The sequence below is a fragment of the Acanthaster planci genome, linkage group LG09 (genome assembly GCF_054643075.1).
Source record: "Acanthaster planci isolate LZ-2023a linkage group LG09, COTS_SCS, whole genome shotgun sequence".
Taxonomy (NCBI): domain Eukaryota; kingdom Metazoa; phylum Echinodermata; class Asteroidea; order Valvatida; family Acanthasteridae; genus Acanthaster; species Acanthaster planci.
The window spans coordinates 4071737-4093842 of NC_141785.1; the positions used below are offsets into that span (position 1 = coordinate 4071737).

The following is a 22106-nucleotide window of genomic DNA, read 5'->3' on the forward strand; positions in this document are numbered from 1 at the left end:
AATGTATATTGCAGTGAGAATATGGTTTTTGTGCCTGTGTAGTCGGCTTGCTGACTTCACGTTCCTCTAAGTGCAAACCGTCTATGGAGCCGCGGTTTATGGTGTTTGTAAAATATTTTTTTATCACTATCAGGTGGTCATTTTAATGCAGAAATTTAAGGTGGAAGAAAGAATGGCGATTTTTTAAATATTCTGTTGTGTTTAATAAACTGGATGGACTTTGTTCGACGGTTATTAATAAAATAAAACATAAAAACCCATGTAAAATGGTTTTGTTTGCTTGGTTAAATGTCATTTTCCAAGTAGAAGATGTTTGTACATTGTATGTTCAACCTTTAATTGAAAATTTTTTTTTCTCTTTACAATAAGTTCAATAATTTAAGACCAAACTGTCTAAATGTAGAATTGAGATTTTAGAAATGTTTTTGTACATATATACCTGTACATGTGTACGGTTTGCGAGTCGGTCTATTTCAAAACTGATTGAATTTTGTTCCTTACATGTGCCACCAAAAAATCGAGTTTCCCACAAGTTATGCCATTGAAAAGATACTTTTCTGTCAATAATTAGCTGTTGGAGAAATAGTCAGTTCTGCAGCGAAAGCGATTGGTGTTGAGGGAAATTTCTACTGCACCAAGCAGACCACATACTTGTTCCATCAGGCAAACAACCTTGCCCTTAACTGCAGAGAATTACAAGACAGGGGGGGGATCTCTTCACACATTCAAACTTGTTTCATTTACCTCAGTGTTTGCTCTGCCAGTGGGCTGGTAATGACTATTTACCTATCTAATGGAGAGCACACAATGAGCTGGGCCCTCATTTATGTGTGTCAACATCCCTGGCAGACAGCTGTAATCATCAGTTGGTTTGGGTGTAATTGCTACCACAATGGGTAATTGCTCACCAGTCAATAAGGGCCATTCACAGAAGAGCGCCTCCAAGAGTCTGCAACGCGTTGACCAATGATAATCACAACGCGCAAAATCTGTCCACCCTTTCCAAAGGCGCATTATGTCGACATATTTCGCACACTGTGATTGGTCAACGTGTCGCAAACTCTTAGAGGTGCTCTTTTGTGAAAGGCTTGTATTATGACGCTCCCGTAGATACATTTACATTTGCCTACCTCCATGCTCTTACATTGATATACTTTTATCTCCCCACCCTCCAACAGTGACCCTCATTCTCTTCTTGTTGATCAATATACATGTACACATGTACTAATACATGTATAAATATGGGGCCAGTGGTGGAAAGCACTGTCGTAAGTATTATCTCACAAAAATACATGTTTTTCCCTCTGCCCTCCAAAACAGTGCACTATATTAGCATATTCTCCTTCTGTTGTGTAATAGTCCAAAGATTTTTGGTAATATATCCAATAGGATAATAGGATAATGCTATCACTGGTCCTTTGCAGCACGCCCCGCCAATGGGGGATAACACTGTCATAACTGTTGTACATGTATGTAGCCACTGTTATGTGGCTGCCATCTGTACAAAACCCCACAGAATGATTTTTCACTGCTCTCACGGTGCCAGGGGAAGGTACGGTAAAATGTTGCTGGATTTGTCTATGGAGAGAGCAGGGAGAATGCCTAGATCCCTCTCGCGATGAAATAATATCTATTGAAACTGATTTTCAGCATTTTCATATGTTGAAATTGCAGAAATACAAATCATAATAGCCTCTTTTTTGTTTCTGAATTTTTCAACTGAAATTTAAATTTTACTGCTGAATCTGAACGACATGGAGATGAGCTTGTATATCATGCAAAGGCAGTAAGTTTTCAAGACAAAAATCTTGCGTTCTTTCTGTCCTTTGTTAGTCTGTGCATTAATCTTTAACTCGTTCATCTCCCCTGAATCTGCAGGATGCCCAGACAAATGGTCTAGGGAACATCAGGTATCAGACGATCGAAGACGCCAACCGGGCCTTAAGAATAAAGTGTGCCAAACTTGAGAAGTTTCGAGAGGAAAACACTCTTTCGGTAAGTCACAAATTTTTAGAATCTTGCGTACATTAAGAAAAAGACCAAGACCCAAAAGGGGAGGGAACCTGTACTGAAATCACGGGATTGTTTCATGGCTTTGGCCTTTGCTTTGGCGTGGCAATGGTACGCAAATGAAAGGGTACCTGATTTGAAGGGTACCTGCGTACCTGATTTGGACAAAGTGCTACCTGTTTAAAGGAACCAGGAAATAGAAATATTTTTATAAATTTTACTAAACACCCTTGAAATTGCATCTTGTTTTTCAATTAATCTGATTTGAAAGTTTTGTTTTGCTATTTTAACCCATATTTTAATTTTTTTTGAGTTTTTTATGCTAATGCAGATTTGCATATTCATGAGCAGAACTATGACGTCAGACAGACACTGAAACTCAATGTTGCACTGATTTGTGCATGGACAATTTCTGGATTTTTTTAATCACTGCTATGGCAGATTTTATTTTCTTTGGCAATTTATTGCTGTGTTAGTATATGGCAAATCCAGCAGAAGTCCTTTTCACAGAAATGTTCCCAGATAGCAAATTTGGGGTTCACAATTTGAACACGGAAATGTACAACCTGAACCATGTCTTCCTGGATTTACATCAAAGCAAAAGTGCCCTCACTTGTCCAGGAATGCTTGGCCAATTTTTAATGTTTGAAAAAGTGCACCGTTCAGTTCACATAACTCAAAAAAGTTGTCAAACAGTCTTCATACACAGAAGAAGAGTACAGAGATACACAAAAAGTGATTCTAAGAAAAATTCATTTCCTGGATCCTTTAAATGGCGATAATCCCTTTTCAATTTCCACCTTGAATACAAGATCAGTATCAGAGTGGCATTTCTATCCATGATGCTGTCCGTGATTCAAACCCCCGTGACAGCATTTTTTGTTGTTGATATGGTGATTTTCCTAACTCGAGAGGACTTGTACCATATTCTGCTTTTTGTGGAAGTCAACAGAATATTGAAGCGTTGTGGATTGTCGGTTTCTTTTAACTGGTCTTTTTCAATGACAAACTTCATATTTTGTGAAGGATACTATTGGGGCACACTTCCTTGGGCGGCCTGCAACATGATCAGCATGTCAGCTAATGTCTCATGAAAACAGGTTATAAATATAAATGCATGAAGGTATACCTTTGATCAGTGAATCATTGAGCAGCAAACTGCTTCAGGCATCTTTGGGCTACGAGATTTAGCTCAGCTGTGCATGTTGAATGTAAAGCCAATGTGTCCTCACCTTTTCTACCTTTTTGTCAGATTCCATTAATTCTCAGCAGAGGGCCTCCTTTATCCTCGTGCATTACTGGTTATAGCTTTGTCAGCCAGCTGTGGATGTTACTATGGCAACCTCCAGGTTGCTTGGAGGTTGCTGCAGTAATCATTACTGTTTTTTGAAATTATGACTCCAATGAAAATGACTCGGGGGACCTTTTGGAGTCATTGTAGACCCACACGAAGGTCCCCCCCCAACACGTGAGGGATAATAATATTGATGGACACCTGTGCCCATCATTGACCACTGGTTGAAAGTCTCAAGTGAGGGCTCACCACCAAATTGCATTCCAGCTGCTGTCCTGGAGAGATTGAACCTTCTATAGTTACAGTCTCCAAGAGAGGGCTCCCTTTACATTTGTGGGCTGCTCAGTAGGTCCTCAGAACTGACTTCTGAGTATTTGTGAAGGGCAAGCAATGCAGTGCTGGAAAGGGTGAGGGCTCCCTTCAAGATGCACTTGCACGACCATCCTTGCAGCACTTTTTACATGCATGTACATACCAGTATAGTCCTGTACCTGTATGTCTGTAATGTGAGCATTCGTTTTTCTTGTACTGTCCGTGCCTTGCTCTTTTGGAGCTCAAATCTACTGTACCAAGCGAGGGCTCACTACATGCATATTGTCTCTGTACCGATATGTGTGTAATATGAGCATTGGTTTTTCCCGTGTAATCCATGTCTTGCTGTTTTAGGGCTCAAATCTAGAGTAACAAGAGAGGGCTTACTTCATAGTTGCTCTGTTGTCACACCGCTGATTAATTTTTGTGTCGTGGGAGACACCTGCAGTGTTATTGATTGAGACTATATGGAAAACCATGAAGTTCATCAATGAATGTACACTGCTCCGAATTGTAGAGAATAAAGACAAACATTTAGAGGCAACTGGGTTGATGGGAACATACGTAGTGTGGGTGCATTAGCTCAGCTGGTTTAGTGATATAAATTTTGTGGAGACCTGTGGAAAAGAACCCCAAAAATGGATGTTTTCTTGGTGGGGCCTCTTCTAGAATGGGACAGAACAGGATTACCGGTAGGATTTCAGTTTTTTAAAACTGTTTTATTCTTAATGTTGGTCTTCTTCATTTCTTTATATCTTGATTCATCGTAACAAGTTTAAAATCAAAAGTCTGCGTCGACTGTTAATTTTTTATTGGCATTTTGGTAATGAGTTTTTTTTTTTCAAGATGAGTGCTGGACATCGTGTTATTCACTTCGTATTTTTGCTGGCGGTATCCTGCAAGTAGAGGATCATGTTCGTAGGTGTTGAACTGGAGGTATTATAAAGACTCACAGAGATTGTGTGCATCTCCTTTTTCCTACGTAATCATTTGATTCAGCCATCTCTCTTTGTCTGTTCTGCCTTAATGACCAACACACTATCAGTTCCAGTTTTTCGGGAAGCAGACATGGCAAGTCTCGTCTTCGGCTCCCCCCCCGTGAGAAATTGTCGTAGACCTGCACCATTTGACGCACTGTTGGAATGTGTGGCGTGGTTCATTTCATAATTACACACTCTGCGTATTGATCAGTGAAGCGCCCATCCTTGAACGACATTTTGCTCAGGATGGCATGAACAAACGGTATAAAAAAAATCAATACCCATTAAAATAGGTGATGAGTTTTGTTTGGCAGCGCATAGACATCGTGTAATTTAAATGGCCAGCCAAGAATAAATAACAACTGCATATTGTCTTTGGAGTTAAAGCAGTGTTTCCAGGAGTTGGACTCCAGAGTTTGAATTCAGTTTTTGTCTTTCTCCTAGGCAGTCTTTCACTGTCTTTTTCTTTTTCCTGCCTGTGTATTTATTCTAAGATTTAATGTCATTTGTGGTGTAATTTATTTTTTTTTAAATGTGTGCCTGAGTAAACTTTTATTATTATTACCACTTGAACATTAGAAGACTGTGAAAAAAGAAGTATATTCCGATGATTTTGATTGGCTAACTGCGCAGGGCTTGCAGTGGCAAGCATAGCTTCACAGAACCTCTACTTAGCAATTTAAAACAAACAAAAACAAGCAAGGGAGATGCCATTGTTGCAGTGGCGCACACGTAATGCACTTCTTTTTTTTACAGTGGCTGAAAACTTGGAATCGTGAAACATTGTGATTTACATGTGAACATGGGGGATTTCTCTGACCTCAACTACATCTTTATCTTTGGTGTCAGGTTTGAACGAGCCACGCTCCCAGTATACCTTCCGAATTAAAGGAACATTAAACCATACGGCAGTGTACGTACATGACATGTAGGAATCATGTAGGAAGTTTCACACATTCCAAATAAACATCAGAGGCAAAAAAGTGATTCTGAGGTCATAGCTGAATTAAGCTAAAGGATCTGTATGAAACAGGCCTGGCTTGAGACAGGACCACGATCTGTGCTCTGCTGTGCAAGCTTTTCAGGGTTCTCAAACTGGTGAAGGCATCCTATCTCCACACATGTACATGCACCTGCAGGCAGTAGAATAAATTGCTTTCCATTTGTTGAAAATGAGAAAATATAGTCTGTAGCAAAATGCCTACATGTATATTTTCAGCCAGACATTTTAGGTTGACTTAAATGGATCAATCCACCTTGCATATTATCTACATAAACATTACTTGTACATGGACATGTATTCAGTTTAGCCTTCTGCACTGCAGATAGCCTAAGTCGGGTCTTGAACTCAACTAAAAATGCAGGTCTCACCAGCAAGCACAGAAAAGCAACCAGAAGAGAAAGAAGTAGAAACCCTCCAAAATAACAAAATCAAGAAGAGAGGAGAATTTTGTTTTGCCAACTTTTAGGCATACATTCATACCCGGTAATCCTCTCCAAGTTGACTAAAAAGTGTCATGGGCTTGAGGCCAAATATTTCACTGTGGAAATGCTTCCTGTCCTGATTTTTCCCCCTTCCCCCACTTGTTCTGGTACCCTGTCACCTCAAGGGAACCCTTGACATGAATGGCCTTGGGAAAAACTGCCATTCTCAATTAGGTATACCTCTGGCTGCCCAGTGTTTAGCAACAAACTCAAATATTATTCTTGGTCCACCAAAATTGCTCTGGGAATGTGACTATGAATAGTAATGTTTACTTTGAATCGTTGGTTTTTCAGTCTCCCCCCCAAAAAAAAGGTTTTGCTTTTTTTCAGGGCAAGCCAAATTCAGGAAAGACTGTCTCTGAGAATTACTTCAAATTTCTTCTGATGCTGTAAATGCCAATTAAGCATTGTACCCATTTGGAGTTGGATGGAGTTACTTTTGTTGTTAATGTATTTTGAGATTTTTGTGCATCTCAACAGCTTTGATAGACATGTACATAATTATACAGTGCATTGCTATTGGAGGCTGAGACTGAGTGGGAATGGAACATTTTGTAGAAAGAATTTGTTTTCACAAGTCTGAATTTCGCTAGGTGTGAAAGTATTTTTCTGCTTGTGTGAAAAGACACTAAAATATTTCCTTCTTGTGTGAAAAGGTGTAAAAATGGTTCCCCACCTTTTAAAAAAGGTATGAAATCGTTTTCTTCATCCTCGGCATGTTTAACATTTACTATGACCAAAATACTGTCGCAGTAAAATTAGATACAGCACATGTATGTTGCATTGAATACATTTTAAATATTTTAAAATAAAAAAGTAATATAAATGATATAAGCATATTTTTGGATAAAAAAATAAGAGCTATTGGCATGTAATTTGCATGCGTGAAAACACTTTGCAACTTTCTACCCCTTTTATGAGGAAAGAAAAATACTGAAGAAAGTAGAAGGAAATATGTCCCTTCTCCTTCAGCTCTCAAATCTAATTTTCAAAGTAAAACCAAATATTGAAAGTTGCTGATGCAGTGTTTGCATTTCGTGTTGTCCTGATCCGGACCAGATAAGATTTTCCCTCAAAGAATTGGTGCTCCATGGTGGTTCTCGGCTAATTTCCCTGGGGAGATCTCCAGATATTTCTTTAGGTGACACTTTTTGCCAGCTTTTTTTCTTTCTTTCTTACAGACCCACTTCGTTAGGAAATTAAATTTGGTTTGAGAAAATTTGAAATGTAAAAGTGGAGAGCATATGAATAAATTATTCATGTTCTTGTTCCAGGGGTTACTTGATGTCACATCGAAAAAAAAAAAAAGATCAAGTGATGGAATGTAAAGACAGGGAAATGTGGATTGATTTTGAATCTCAATCTTCCAGCTGGACATGTTGCCCATATGTTTGATCTCATGCTTAGCTGTTGCAGAATAAACCATTTGTGAGTTAAATTTGAATCAAATCATGGAGTATAAACTGAAACGGCTGATTGCACAGAAACATAATTTGAATTCCCCAGACTAAAGGCACAGGTTGCCATACCTTGTGATTCCGGGTAAGCTTTTGCATAGTGACCACCATCTCTGGAATGGACTGGTTCCTTTGTGCCCTTATTATCCATTGAAAACAGTGTATTGATGCAAGGCATCTCTTATGTATTAAACTAAGCAAAAGCTTGTACCAAATCATGAGGTATAGCAACAGTGTCTTTAGTATGGAGAAATCAAATTGTCATGTTCACGTGAATTTAAAGAACTCAGTGTACCAGATTTTATTCCAATTTAACTCACAAAAGGTCTAGTGTAACTTCAGCAACTGTTGATCTCGGCGCTTGTGTTCACAGTCAAGCAGAGGTTTGATTTCACCTACATATGCGTGTCTGTCCTCTACAAGCCGCCTCTTGAATTACACGCACAGTGTATCCCTTGCTATACAATCTGATTTGGCTTGTGTGGAAGTGTACACTCCGCTAATGATGAGGAATTGCCTTGTCTACCCAAGAACTAGGCTGAGAGATTGGTGGCAAATGAGTACAGTTTGCACTTGCACACTACAGTGTTTACTTAACACACGGAAGCAGTGACATAGTTTTTTTCCCGCGGAGGCAAGAATACGTGTATTTATGTTGGAAGCTTTCACTGCTTGTGGTAATTCCAGTTATTAAAAGAGAACAATGTTTCTTTAGCATGCAGATCTGCGATCGGTTGATATGCATGGCTGCTCAATCTTTGCTTGATCGGTCGATCTTATAGCACAATTTGTTGGTGATTCTGTTACCAGCCAATCGCCTTTCCTTACAAATTCATGGTTGCGAAAGATTATTTCAAAAAGGGTAAGGTTATACAGGATCAACCAATGGGGTTGAGTGACCAGGCTATCGTGCAACTGTTCAGATTGGCTGATCCCGCCCAATATTTATAAACAGGTACATGTACTTGTGTAAATGTGTCCAGACAGTCTTGGTGGGTATCACCAACTAAAATTAAGCCCTTTGAAAGGATGCCGGTTTTTCTAATTAAGCTGTTTCCCCCAAATCCTTCATTTTTGGATCAATATACAGTACCTGCCATTTGTCATGTCGAGGCTTGGAGCTTTGAGCATAAGCAGTCACACCTCTTCAGCCCGAGGAACTAAATCACTCAGTCCCCCGCAAAAGAAGAACATTTATGGTACCTGTTGTCTCTGGTGTAAGGCATGCAGAATGTAGGCATTCTGGTATGTACATGTATGTATGTGCGTACATGTACATGTACGTGTCCATGTGTATTGTAGACCCTGTTTGCCTGGGTACTTAAAACCAACAACTTGAAAAAAAACAAACAAACAAACAAACAAACCCAAAAACAAACCAACAAGAATTTGTGTAATTCCATTTCCCCTTTGTCCAGTTTGATACATGTCGTTTACAGGGTATAGCTTTTCCCGAAGAAAAAAAAATGAATTCATAGGTGTGATAGGGTTCTCTGAGTAATGGTACAGTTTGTTCCAACCAGCACCCTCTCCCGTTTCCCCTAGAGACGTCTCGGATTTGAATTTTTCAATTTCTCCCACTTCAGGCCATGTGCAACACTTACATTTCCTGTCAAACTGTTCAGTTGTTTCACCGGGGCTTGGAGCATCATAATTTACATGTCTTGGGGCTTCGCTGCCTTTCCAGACCAAGAAATTGTAGTTTGCGGCTCTTCTGAATTGCAAATACGTTTCCTCATTTCAGGCAACACTTGTCCTTATCTGTGGATTTAGAATTTGAAGCTTGCTGCTTCATCTGAAAGGCACACACTTCTGAAGCAAAATCCCTGAGGGAGGTACATGTGCGTGCAGATTTTGTGTGGAATTCAATCAGCCAAATACAACAGAAGTGGTCATACCACTGGACAATCTCTTTTTTTAAAAATTTATTGTTTAAAACCAACTTAAAGAGTTTCGAAGCATATTTGATTTAGACTTCTGATTTACTTCTGACCTGGAAATAGCTCATTAATTTAGTCAGTTTTCTTGGGAAACACATTCATGCATCAAGCTATTTACTGTGTTGACAGTCACGTACATGTTGCATTCACTACTATGCAGAACTGGAACATGTAGGTCATCAGAGCATATCCCCCCTCTTTCCCGTAGCCTCTACGTCTGGCCTTTCGGGGACCACATCAGTCATTAAAATGCTGTTGAGCTGATCACACCATGCTGTTCAAGCACCATTTGTCTCGGGCAGTGTCAACATGTTCTTTGACATCATTGTCTTTTTTTTTCTAATGACTGTCTCAACAAAATTGATCATCTGCTTGTTTTTATAAAGGAAGAAACTTGTCGATGACGCGCATAATGGTGCAAATACTGATTGAGGGCCCCAGAAACGGAGGGCCTACATGCACATATACATGTACATGTATATGTGTACATTACTACATGTAACTGGTTGTGCGGGATCTGCTGCTTTCAATGCATGCTGTATTTTCTTTGTCAGTGTCGGTTGATCAGGATGGAGTTGGCAGAAGTGCTGAGGTCAAGCCCACCCCTGGAACTTGGCTTCAAGGAAAGGCTTGTCCCAGGCTGCCATTTTTTTTTAAATCAGATTGCGTTGTCGAGGTGTCAGCCGGTTGCCCCGGCAACCAGCTGATCAGGGTGCAACCCGCTTTCAAGACCTTCACGTTACTTTTCTGTCAGCGTAGACAGATTTCCCCCAAAGTGTCCTTGCATACGTGTCGCTAGACACTGCATGTTCATAGGAATCGATATTGGCCTTGTTAAAAAAACATTCATGCACATGCACATGTATGCATGGTAGACAGGCATGGGATTCAGCATAGCACATGCACCTTGAAATTACAACACACACACATATGTAAATTTTAGAAAGTCATACAGATTCCTGTGCAGCTTGATATATTTAAGGGGCTTGGTTTTTGAATTTTTTTTCCTGGACTTCCAAGTTTACTTCACTGATAATGAAATTGACTTTACTTGGCTTGGGTTATATCTTTTGAATTAGCCTTGTTATGGCGCCCCCCCAAAGTTGGCTTTTGAACGGTGCAGTGGATAGCGACAATGAGTCAGGTTCAGAAGGATGTTTGCCGGACTTGATAGTCACTAATATTTCCTGCCTAAAGGACCGCAATCTCTTACCCAGCATAAAAAAAAAGATATACGATGGTTGTTCCCAAACAAAAAATGGAAGCAAGGACAAAAAACAGCGCTGTCACACTTGTTCTGTGGCAAGCCTCTGCTTGCCTGCCTAGCCGGCCACGCACATTCCACCTGGCCCGGCCCTGTGGTTGGACTTCCTTGTTGGGGATGGGAGTGGATAATGCGTTTACTCTTGATTTGGTCTGGATCCGTGGATGGCAGCGGCAGTTGTGATGTCATGGCAAGCGTAAAGAACTGTGACGAGACGGTAGGCTTGTGTGTGCTAGCGCATGAATGCAGCGTCAAACATGCATTGATTGAATTGGCCAAGTCATTTGATTCACTTCTTGTCACTGTAAATGACTACAATATACCATCCAGGTTTTTTGAATTTATGAAGCTAAGATTTTCTAACTTAGGAGTGGAATGTGGATCAGGAAAACTTGTCAGAAGTAGGAACGTTAGTTGGCAAGTAATGAGTTTTCCCGAGGCCTTCAATATGGGTAGTTTGGAGTTCAGGTTTTGAAGACATGTACAATGTAGTTCTTGTGCAAGTACCTTAATACGGTTGATGGTAAGACCAGCTGGAGCCTATGATGAGTATGTGTTGATTGCATTGTTAGTTTGTTAGAGGTTTTTCAGGGCCCTGATAATTCACTGTTGGTTTTGGAGCCTAGCGGACCAGATCAAAATTGAAATCTTTTTGTGCAGCAATTTATTTTAGTTCCCTTTACTGCACATCCTGTGAGCTCTTAATGGGAAGGGGGGATTTGAGCCAAGATAACATAAATGAAGATCATATAAGAAAAATTAATAAGGCCAGTTCTAGAACTGAGGGGTGAAAAGGTTTGTCCGGAAAGTAATTTCCGAACCTGCAGTGGTGTTCTTATAATTATGTACAATATTGGTCCTGAAAATCAAAGTCACTGTATTGTTTAGAAAGTTGGTTGTAGAAAATCATTGTTTAATTGCTGAATGATATGCAGTTTGCAATGAATGTGCAACATACATGTATGTAACTTCTGATGGTGGTTTGATTGATCTCCTCTATATGTACATTAATGTGCATACATGCATATTCACTGTACATGTTAATGGCGACATTTGGTTGACGGAAGATGTTCTTTTGTGAGGTGACAGGTGCTGAACTCGGATTTCATTGCTAAGAGGTCATGTGGTCATGACCCGAGTCACATAATCACCTTGTGGTGTTGCTTCCTGTTGAAAAAACAACTTGCAAACATGACATACAGTTGGGGTTATTACGTCAATTTATTTATCTATTTATATCTGATCATCCAGCAGCGCATTTAGCGCCAATTACAGGATGGTAATGAGTGATGAAGACTATGAAGAGATGTTCAATTTTAGAGGTGGGAGGAAAACCCGGGATAAATGTTTGGGGGAAACCAGCGGACTCAGGTCGGACCGAGCCGGGATTTTAACCCACACCTGACTCCCCTCGTCTTCTGTTAGTTTCCTTTATCATAGTTCTCTGACAGAATACATGTAGGAGAAGTTATCATGGTTCCAAGTGATCAAAACAGAGAATACTAACACAAGTTTCGCCACTTGACTTATGGACGTACATAGCAGTAGTTCTGCCAGAAATACGTTATCACCGTAGACTTGTTTCCCCACTGTGGTTCAGCTACATTTTTCTGTCGTACCAAACCTGTTACTATTTTAGGGGCAGCCGTTGCTTCTTTGTCTTTTTTGAAAGTGTTTTAGTTTTTGGATTATAGAATTTTTTTGTGGGATTTGGTATGGGATGTGGTTGATGATTAAGGGCTTTTCTGTATCTCCAAAAAAAAAGCTGTTTTATAATGAATCTGTTGGTGAATAAATGAATCAGTTGTAACAAAAAAGGTGTGTTCTTCAAACATCCATTTACTGAAAAACATGGAGAGTAGCGCATGACCGGAAGTTTTGTATGATAATAGTAAATTGTAACAGGCTTTTTACGTGGCACTTTTAGGTAAGATCAAAGCAGTTTCTATTTTTATTACCCCTGCTTATTGGGCCCATGAAACAGTTCGTTTTCAATGAATTTTTAACCTAACTGTCTGTTTGTTTTTCAACTGTCGTTTGCCTTAATGTGTAGGCAAGTGTACCCCAGAGCAGTGGTTTGCTTGTACAGTGTATGCAGGCCCATCTGGGCCAAACACATTACTCAAACTTAGAAGCTGCTTAAACTGTTGAGGAAACCGTTGTTTAGCATCGGTGTAAGCTTTCGTCGTTAGACGCAGATGGAATATCAACATATATGTGCTGGAGACGAAAGCCCCTAACTGGGGCCTACTTCTGCAATCTATACTCTCCCTTGTCTCTCCCCCCCCCCACGGTCAGCGTATGTGTCGCCACTTGGCATATTTACAGACTGCTCCATGTTTGACGGCTGGTCGTGCGCACAGTTTCCGCTTTTTACCCACTCCATGAATCCGTCACTGTAATACCCAGGATTTTGTTATTTTGAACAGATTTTTATTTTACTCAGCATTTTTTTTTTTTTTTTTTGGTCGGGAGGAAATGTGATTTGGCTGAGGTTTGCTTGTTTTGATGTTTGTTCGACTGACAGCGGTCAGTAACAGATGCTGTTGATTTTGTTTAATCTTGCTAATATTTGAATTTGCCTCGTATTGTCAAAGAATCAAGAAAAAGAAAAATCAACAATCAGAAATCTTTCTTATACAGGCATGTAACTTTCCCTTGGATCAGCCGATTTCCTCGTTCTCACTTCACACTCTTGCCATTAAAATTCAGAAACATTGTACAATGTCTTGTAAAGATAGGAATTTCCTCATTTGATGTTAAAGTCTACATTGCATGCCAGCTTATAGTCTACTTGTCATTATCTAAATCGGGGTCCAATTTTTTTTCGTGTCCTTGTCGCATCTGACATATGGTTTTGTAGGTTCAGAACATAGTCTCTAATTTCTGAGAGTGATGAAGTAATGCAAATTACTGCCAAACAAATAGAAATAGTTTGAAATCAATTTCATTGATATTTCCGTGTCAAATTTCACAGGTCAGGTGAAACAGGGACCCCAAAATGTCACACTTTTGGACCCCAAATTTACAGCATAACCCACATACATATTCAACGTTTTTCTCTTCTACGTTTGAAGTAGTCCGATGGCTGATGACCTTGTGACGTGTTGTTTATCAAAGATCAATTCTAAAGGGTATAAGAGGAGGTTTTAATCATTTCAAGAATGCTGATGATCCTCCAGCTACTACAGTGCCTTTCCAGAAAAGTTTATAAACTCAGTACCTTCTGTTGATCGGATCGGTGAGCAAAGTCATTTTATTTGTGACGCATACCTTTCCAGTCAGTGGGTTGCAGTAGGGTTTTACTGGGATCATCGGCATTATGATGCTGCCGTGCATATGGCATACTTCAACAACTGCATGAAGTTGGTATCAAGGCTTAAATTAAAACTAACCATGTGTTCCTCAGAGAGTCAGACAGAACTGTCACAAGCAGCATGAAATAAATTCAAATGCTTCATGTGGACGAGACTCTTTGGTATATTTTCTGAGTTTAGGAGTTACACGCAGTACACAAGCATAGCATTTTCATTGGTTCCTTTTGTCCCAGTTCAGAGGAAAAGAAAGAACCCCATTAGTCCATTAATTTATCAGCAGTCTTTTTGATTGGCCTATAAAATCTGATTTCAGCATATCAATTTTATACATGAAATTTGATTGGTTTATTTTTTGTATATATAATTTTTTTCTATTACAGATGGTGTGCCCGAGGCACTTCGTACAGATAACCGTTGTTTCGCCGGTTCCCCGATCAACACATTCTCATCCAATAGTGCATGTGCACTCCCTTTTTTTGAGAGTACCGGTACTTGTACACCAAAACCATTGACTATTAAAAACTATTAGCCAGCCCTCTCTTAGCTGTTTGCAGTCATAACAGTGACCGAGCACCAGTCCTAATTTCAGACCAATTTGCATCTTTCAATATCTGGCTGTGTGTACTCTCACATTAGCTGCATGGCTTTGTAAAGTCTCTCGCTCAGTTTGCTTTAGTGTGGGTCCTGTTAGCTTTGTCTATTTTCTAAATGGGAATATCTCAGCTTGTTCTTGTGGAGCCTGATAACGGGGATTTGTTTATCTTTAATTTTTTTTGGCACCTTTTATTAATAGCTAAGGATGATTGTACTTTCTGCGGCCATTTACCTGTCTTTTTGTTTGGAGATGTTTTCAAAAGTTAGTGGATTTATTATGAGTTTCATTATTACCTTTATTGTCACAGATAAGTTTGTGCGATTAAAAAAAAATCCCCTCAAGTTTTGGCTATGTTTCAATTTAGAAAATGATGGTAAGATTTGTTTTGTGTGTGATTAATTTTCTGGTTTTTGTAGTGAGGATTGAATACATTGTTATCCATTTGGTACATGTATCTACACATATTGTGGTACTGCATCATTTTGTGTTCATCCAACATTGTATTTAGTATCAGTTAAAAGGATGAAGTGACAGTTAAGAAGACAATGAAGAAATGTTCAGTTTAAGGGGTGGGAGGAAAACGCCGGATAAATATCCCAGGGAAACCCTACTGAATCAGACAAGGACTGAAAACCCCACTCCACATGCTGACCCAGGTGGGATTGAAACCCCGGGTCGCCGAGATGGAAAGCTAGGAAAAAGCTGCCACACCAACCTGACTCCCCCATTTGACCCTGCCAATGTCTAGTTTGGTTCATTTTATTGTCTTAAATTTTCAGTCAAATACTGGAGTCCGAGTACTAAGTGTCAAAGTGATGCATTCTTTGTGCAACACAAATAGACTTTTAATCACTTGAGTCAGAACTACACTGTACGCTCATGTTGATACATGACCCATAGGTTTATACATGTACCATAGGTTTGCATTGCTACTACATGTACGTCTTACAAAACGCTTCGGTGTTTACGTGTAGTCATTTTCTTGTTGGAGAGTATGCTCAAAGGTACATGTGCATTTATGTGGCAACCTGCCGAGTTGAATGTTGTGCGGTTCTATTTTGGGTCTGTCAGAAATTTGTGAAAAATCAGCAAGTTGACTACATGTAGATAGGATTATGACCAAGAGCACACTGGGGAATTTCCAATAGCCAGGATAAGCTTTGGTGGCCTCTGGGGATCACGGCAGGTACACGTTCAATTTGCGGCAATCTGACAGGAAAAATCCCCCCCCCGTCTCTCACCGGGAAAAAAAAATGAGAAAGCAGATAAGCCGTGAGATTCTACCCTCTGCCTGTTGAAAAAATGCATTAAGACGGCAGTGAAAATATTTTCTAGGCTTCCAAATCCCTGGATGCTGTGTTTATTGACTAAATTGCACGCCCGATCAGATCTTGGCTGTACGGCGCTGGCGCAGCGTCAAAGCAAGTAAACTCACCTTGGTCTCGGGAATGCTGCGAGTGCCTGAGCTTCAATTTACACTGTCGAGTTGTGGGGTGGGAGCACCATATGTTGGAAGGGTAAAAATCAATACCGAGGTTGTTAATTCTCCCGGCCAGACATGCTGTAGCTTAGTGCTCTGGCTTGCTCTGTGTGCTTGCTTTCCCCCCCCTCCACCACGTCTTTCATTTTTTACCTGTCTGCTTAATTTCGGTGCTCGTTGTTTGCCACCTTGCAAGGAGAGGGGAGGGGCAAGGTTGGGGTGGAAAGGTAATTTTACTGAGGGATTTCTGATCACGTTCCTTGATGAATGTGTCGCTGGTTGGTGCTGTGCCAGCTGAATGAACATGCGATCGCCAAACTGTCCGCCCCGATCAAACATCAATCAATCGCACTGGGACTTTCTTTGGAGACGAGATTTGAAGCAGGAGGTGCCGTATTCTGCAATCAAAGATGCAATTCCGTTGCTGTGAAATTGCCCTGAGGTCCGGTTTTTTTTTCCATCAAGCAAAGAGATTTTGCAATCAAGAATCAAGCCAAAAGAATATGGCGCGAGATCTAAGGGAAGGAACAGAAGGAAAAAAAAAAACTTGTTTAGAAAAGGCTTTAGTTGCCTGTTGGGGTTTTGACGCTTTTTCCTGATTGGCTCATGTTTGATGTAGCATTTTACCTAGGAGCTTTAGCACACCAAGTGTCAGTAATGTCTGGAACTCAGCAGGCATGCCCGAAGCAAGACATGTTGCAGAGTCAGGGCGTCACAGCGTCAATGTATGTGATGCACGTGATATTCACACCGTTTTTGTCACGTTGCTGTTCGAGGTTGCTTTCACCTCAGGTTTCTCATTCGTCTTGAATCACATACACTACGCAAAATGGGCAGGTGGTGTTCTTGTTTCTACGATAGCACTGATGAATACTTTCATTCACTTTTCCTTGTACATATATACAATCCTTGCAGGATTTAAACTCGGATCATAGTGAGCTACACATAGGGCCTTGGTTTGTGATGAAATATCATTTCAAGTCTAGATATATGAGTACACAGCACCAAGGATGTGTTAGTTGACTTTTACTGTGAATGCGTGCACATTGCATGTCTACATCACAGCCAATGTAAATGAATGTCATGTACTGGAATGTATTGCAACCGCTGTGCATGTATAAACCTGTACCTTCAAATGGACCATGGCTCACATCTGAAACTGTCCTTTTGTATGTACTCTGTTTTAGGACCTTTTGGCCTTTTTATTGGTCAAACTGTCTGCACTTGGTGGCACCTGCTTAATTGTCGCCTCTTGGTTGTGTCTTTTTCAAGTGGATAAATTCTTGAGTTGACTGTAAACGTATTACCCCCTTGTAAGAAAACATCCCACCCCTCTCTCCATGTACTGGTATACAGCATGTCCCCAAACTCCTGGATGGAGAGTCTTGCTGTACCACGCATACATGTATATGTGTATGCTGTAAGTTATATTGCTGGTCCTTTATGTTTGCCCCCAATGGGGGCTGGATGATGTTTCCCCCATCGGGGGCTTGATGATGATTCCCCCATCGGGGGCTTGATGATGATTCCCCCATCGGGGGCTTGATGATGTTTCCCCATTGGGGGATGGATGATGTCTTTATTGTATTTTCTCTTGCAAATGAATACTATTCAATTCATCCTGATTTAGCTACATGTCCGTGTTTGCATACAATGTGGAGCCTTTCCTTTGTGTAATTTTGTGTTACCGCGGCTATGTCTTAAATTGCTCATTTCCTCTCAGTGGTCAAGCTTGTGGTACATGCACGTTGCTTGGTCATTTTGGCCCTTGTGACTTGATTTCAATCACTGCACCTACAGCGGGCGCCAACAGCAGCCCAAATCCAGCAACAGATAACTGGGGAAAAGTGATCTTAATTGGTCATTTTTGCATCAGGTGCTTTGTTGTGAAAGTGCTCAAAGAAAATCTGGAAACTCTTGAGAGACATTGCCCGATATGTAGCTAACTGTATCAGTTACCAGTGTGAGACAAATCTTTGTTTCCAGAAAAAAAAAATTTTGTTATGGTGTATAAGTGTGTTCTTTCCAGTGAAATAATTTGACCTGGCCTTGTCTCACTACCCGTAGTTGACTAGTTACGCAGCTGCCACCACCACCAGCGACCCAAAAAATGTTTCTCTTGGTTTGATTTGAACTTTGACTTCTTCAATCCCGTCATCAGACTCTCATTGGCTGCTTGAGGAGTGAGTGAAGAACTGAAGGTTTTGAACTTTCTCTTTTCCTTCAGAATAAATTGTACATGTACAGTACATGTAACCTTTGCTTTGTTTTGTAAGTACATGTATTTGGTGGATTTGCTTTTGTGGTATTTTCCCTGCCATCACTTTTTTGGGCAAGTACATGTACGTTTACATTCACATGCATGTACATGTGGATGACATTTTCAGTACTGTGGACTAGTACTTTTTCAGTAGCATCTTCAACATGTCTGCCCGTGGACACCAGTTGCCAACTTGCCAGTGTGTTGTACAAGCTGTTTCCATTTATCATTACCACTGTTTCTGAATACTGCCCTCTGTTGGCCAAAGGTGGTAACTTTTTGTGTTAATCATTGGCTGCTGGTATTGACTTAACCAGTTGAAATACAATGTCCTGGTGCGAGGCTGTTCTTCTTTCTATCCTATATGTAAATGGTTTTCAAGAATGTTCACATTCTGCAACTTTTTTATTTTGTAGTTTCAGGGAAACCAATTTCTTTTGCGTGATGAAATTTTAATAAGAGATTGATATTAAAAGCATGAACATATTTACTTATATAGCTTAGGGCAAGAACGTCAACATAATTTGTAAAGTTCAAAGTAGTTAAATTTTTACTAAAAAACGGACAAATTACAGACCAGATTCTTGTGTCTTTATCTTTTTAATAAACAAAAATGTGTACACTTACCACTTATCCCAGTCTTCTGTTTCACACATTTACATTTACATAAATGTACCCCAAACTACACCTAGTGAAAACGCAGCCCATGACCAATGTACAGTACACGGATTACAGTTGCATCATCTGACAGCCATTACCCCAGAGCTAATTGGCGGTGGGTGCACTTTGTGGTGTTATAGAGATTTTTAAAGGAAAAGAAAAAAAAACCCAGGATAACTCACAAGGTAATAACGAATAACAGCGTGTTATTGCCAGCAGCGATCACGCTCGGAGAGAGTTGAGCGTCCTTTCAACCTGTGGATCGAGCTCCCTTTGCCTTCCAATCCATCCTTGTTCTTCATCGTCGTGACATCCAGCAGCCTGTCCCTAGTGGCGTATTTAATATAACGCCACAGCGAGAGAACCAGTTCATCTTTCCCCTCATGGTAAACATAATTGGAACCGGGATGGGTGCAAAGGAAGAGAAAACACAAAATAAAAATGAAGAATAATGCTACGCTTTGGTGCACATATCCTGTTGACCCAATTTTGTCCCGGGCATATTTGGAGCCGGACGCGACGATAATACGTTATGATCTTCTGGAAGGAGTTCAAAAAGGGGGGGGGGGAGGGAAGAGGGAATTGTCATTGGTCGTTCGCTGACCTCTCTTGCCCTATTCGCGTCCTCAGCCAACGTCTTGCTGCAGTGATTTGAGATTGCATCTTGTTTGCAGTACATTTCCACTGGTACGTCTGCCGATGTCATCTCTGCTGCTGATGAAGCTCGTTCATGTGGTTGTGTCTCGGCTCAGTCGCCATCCTGTCTGTCTGCCGATACCCTGCACATCTCTCAACAAGTCCCAATACTGCTGGCCACTGGAGTTGGGCAAATAACCTGCTGTGAGATGTAAACTGAATGCATCCCTCAAATCTTGAAGACCCTGCTTTTTTGCAAAGAGACTGCTAATGCGATGCAATATTCGAGGCACAGAGCTGAACCAAATATAGGCCAGGGCGCTGACCTGACCCTTTTGAAGCACATGTACACATACTTGTTTATGGCTTCAAAATACAACCTTGCATGTTGTGTCAGAGTTGTCCAATGAAACATTTAAAGAGATGATCAGTTAATAAAGATTTCAAGCGAGGAATGAGAAGAAGTAAAGATTTTGAAGAAAGACCAGAGTTCTCTTGCTGGTGAAACAGATGAGAACATGAGGGGAAACATGTATGGTTTCCGTCTTTGGCATTCTAGTTGCCATCAATTTAGATTGACCCTCATATACTGGCAAATGAAATCAAAAGTTGTGTTGTGCCTGTCTTCCTGTTGATATTTGTCTTCATTTTTAAAGAATGGTCCCTTTGCTGCACCTTAGTTTGACGGAACACTTTCCTTTCTCTGACATGGTTTGTCACAAGTGATGATCAAGATTAACCTTAACTGCCTAGGCCCTTTGGCTAGGAGACACCCTCAGTCCTTCAAAATCCTCCAATTGCCCCAGCCCACAAAAATTGCATGCCCCCTCTATCCTCCGATATTTTTTGAATGTCCTCCTTTGAGAGGGTGCCCACTGCCTCACTCCTTAAAAATCCTCACAAATTCCTTTCATTGTGCGGAGGCAGTGTGAATGGTATCCTGGAGCAGTATGGATGATTTCTTGTATAATTGAGGTACGAACTTATGCACACCTGAGCATTAACAACACAAAGTGTAACCCAAGACTTTGAAGCAGTGCATCCGTAGCAATCAGCAACACAACTTTGCCATACTGCGTCAATCATCGAAAACCGCCTCATTTTGGAGGACTGAGGAAAGTTAGGGTTAAAAGTGCATTAGTGCATGGGGAAGCTCTAATAACAGAAGTTGGCATTTTTACCCCATAATTTTTGACAGGCTCCATGTAGAAAACGCTAATACTCACCAGCTACCTTTGCTGAGCCAAAGAGCTTTCGACAAGCATCCACTTGTCTTCATACCAGTATCAAAGGTCTTTGTGATTGAATAATTTGTAACCTACATTGCATATGGGTAGTTCCAGAAATTAGGATTCCATTTTTTTGTGTCCCGTCACATCTGATATATCATTTTGTAAGTTCAGAACACATTTCCAAGAGTGATGAATTATTGCTAATTGCCTGCTAAATAAATAGTAATATTTGAAATCAATTCCAGTCATATTTCCATGTCAAATAACAAAGGTCAGATGTAACAGGGACACCAAAATGTCACACTTTTGGACCCCTAATTTCTGGAATTGCCAAAATACATACCGGTTTCTGGACAAACCTGCAAAGAGAAATTGAATGATTTTTTGTGTTCAGTGTGATGTGCTAAGTTTGTAATTTTGTTATTTTCCATACTGACTGCATTTCGTTTGGTTTCATTTCACTTCACTTCATGTCATTATTTGATATTTTTCTTTACTCAAAGGACTGTGGACATATCTACACATTACAGTCGCTGAAACTTTATAATGTACATAATTTACACAAGTACTCCTTAATCTTGACAGAATTCTCGAGGTAATCACATTAACTGTATTACTGCACGGTACAGTCCACCTACACGTAAATCTGTGGCGCTTAACCTGATGATATCAGTGATGTTCAGTGCATGTACAGTGTGTGTACTAAATTGCCATTTTCAGTGAGTAATGGAATGCAGACTTGACAGTCTTCTCGGCCAGTCCTTTGGTACATGAAGTAACACGTTGGGATGACCCTTGAGTGAAGTATTTGTGCTGAATTCATTTTGCACTCTGGTTTTTGTGTGCATGGTAATAATCATAGCCCCCCCTGCGTCGTCTGATAAGTATTCACCCCACATAATGACTGAGTCCACAGAGCGAATTGGCCCCCGTCTGCACTCGCTCTATGGGCGCATCCTGTGGCTGTGGCGTACGTGACCTCATCCATCTGACCACATCTCCAATCGCTGCCTGCGGAGCCCTCCATCCACTCATCAGCGGACTGACCCCAGGACACCGAGCCAAGCGGCCAACTCGGGTTTCTCTTCCTCACCTCTTCCCCTCCCCCGCCATAATTTTTTTTTTCTCTCTCTCTTGCCATCATTGCCGTTTCTTCCTCCTGTCCCTAACGAAGCTTGCTGCGG

At 40.6% G+C, this 22106-nt stretch overlaps 1 protein-coding gene across 18 annotated transcripts in view; it reads left to right on the forward strand.

The window, feature by feature from the left end:
• Positions 1-22106, forward strand: part of LOC110985335 (peripheral-type benzodiazepine receptor-associated protein 1-like) — a 184018-nt gene that overhangs the window by 59388 nt on the left and 102524 nt on the right. For all 18 annotated transcript variants that reach the window (XM_087141264.1, XM_087141261.1, XM_087141262.1 and 15 more), the window contains one exon: positions 1879-1995. In XM_087141264.1, the coding sequence (XP_086997390.1) occupies positions 1879-1995 (117 nt within the window). The remainder of the gene's footprint in view (positions 1-1878; positions 1996-22106) is intronic.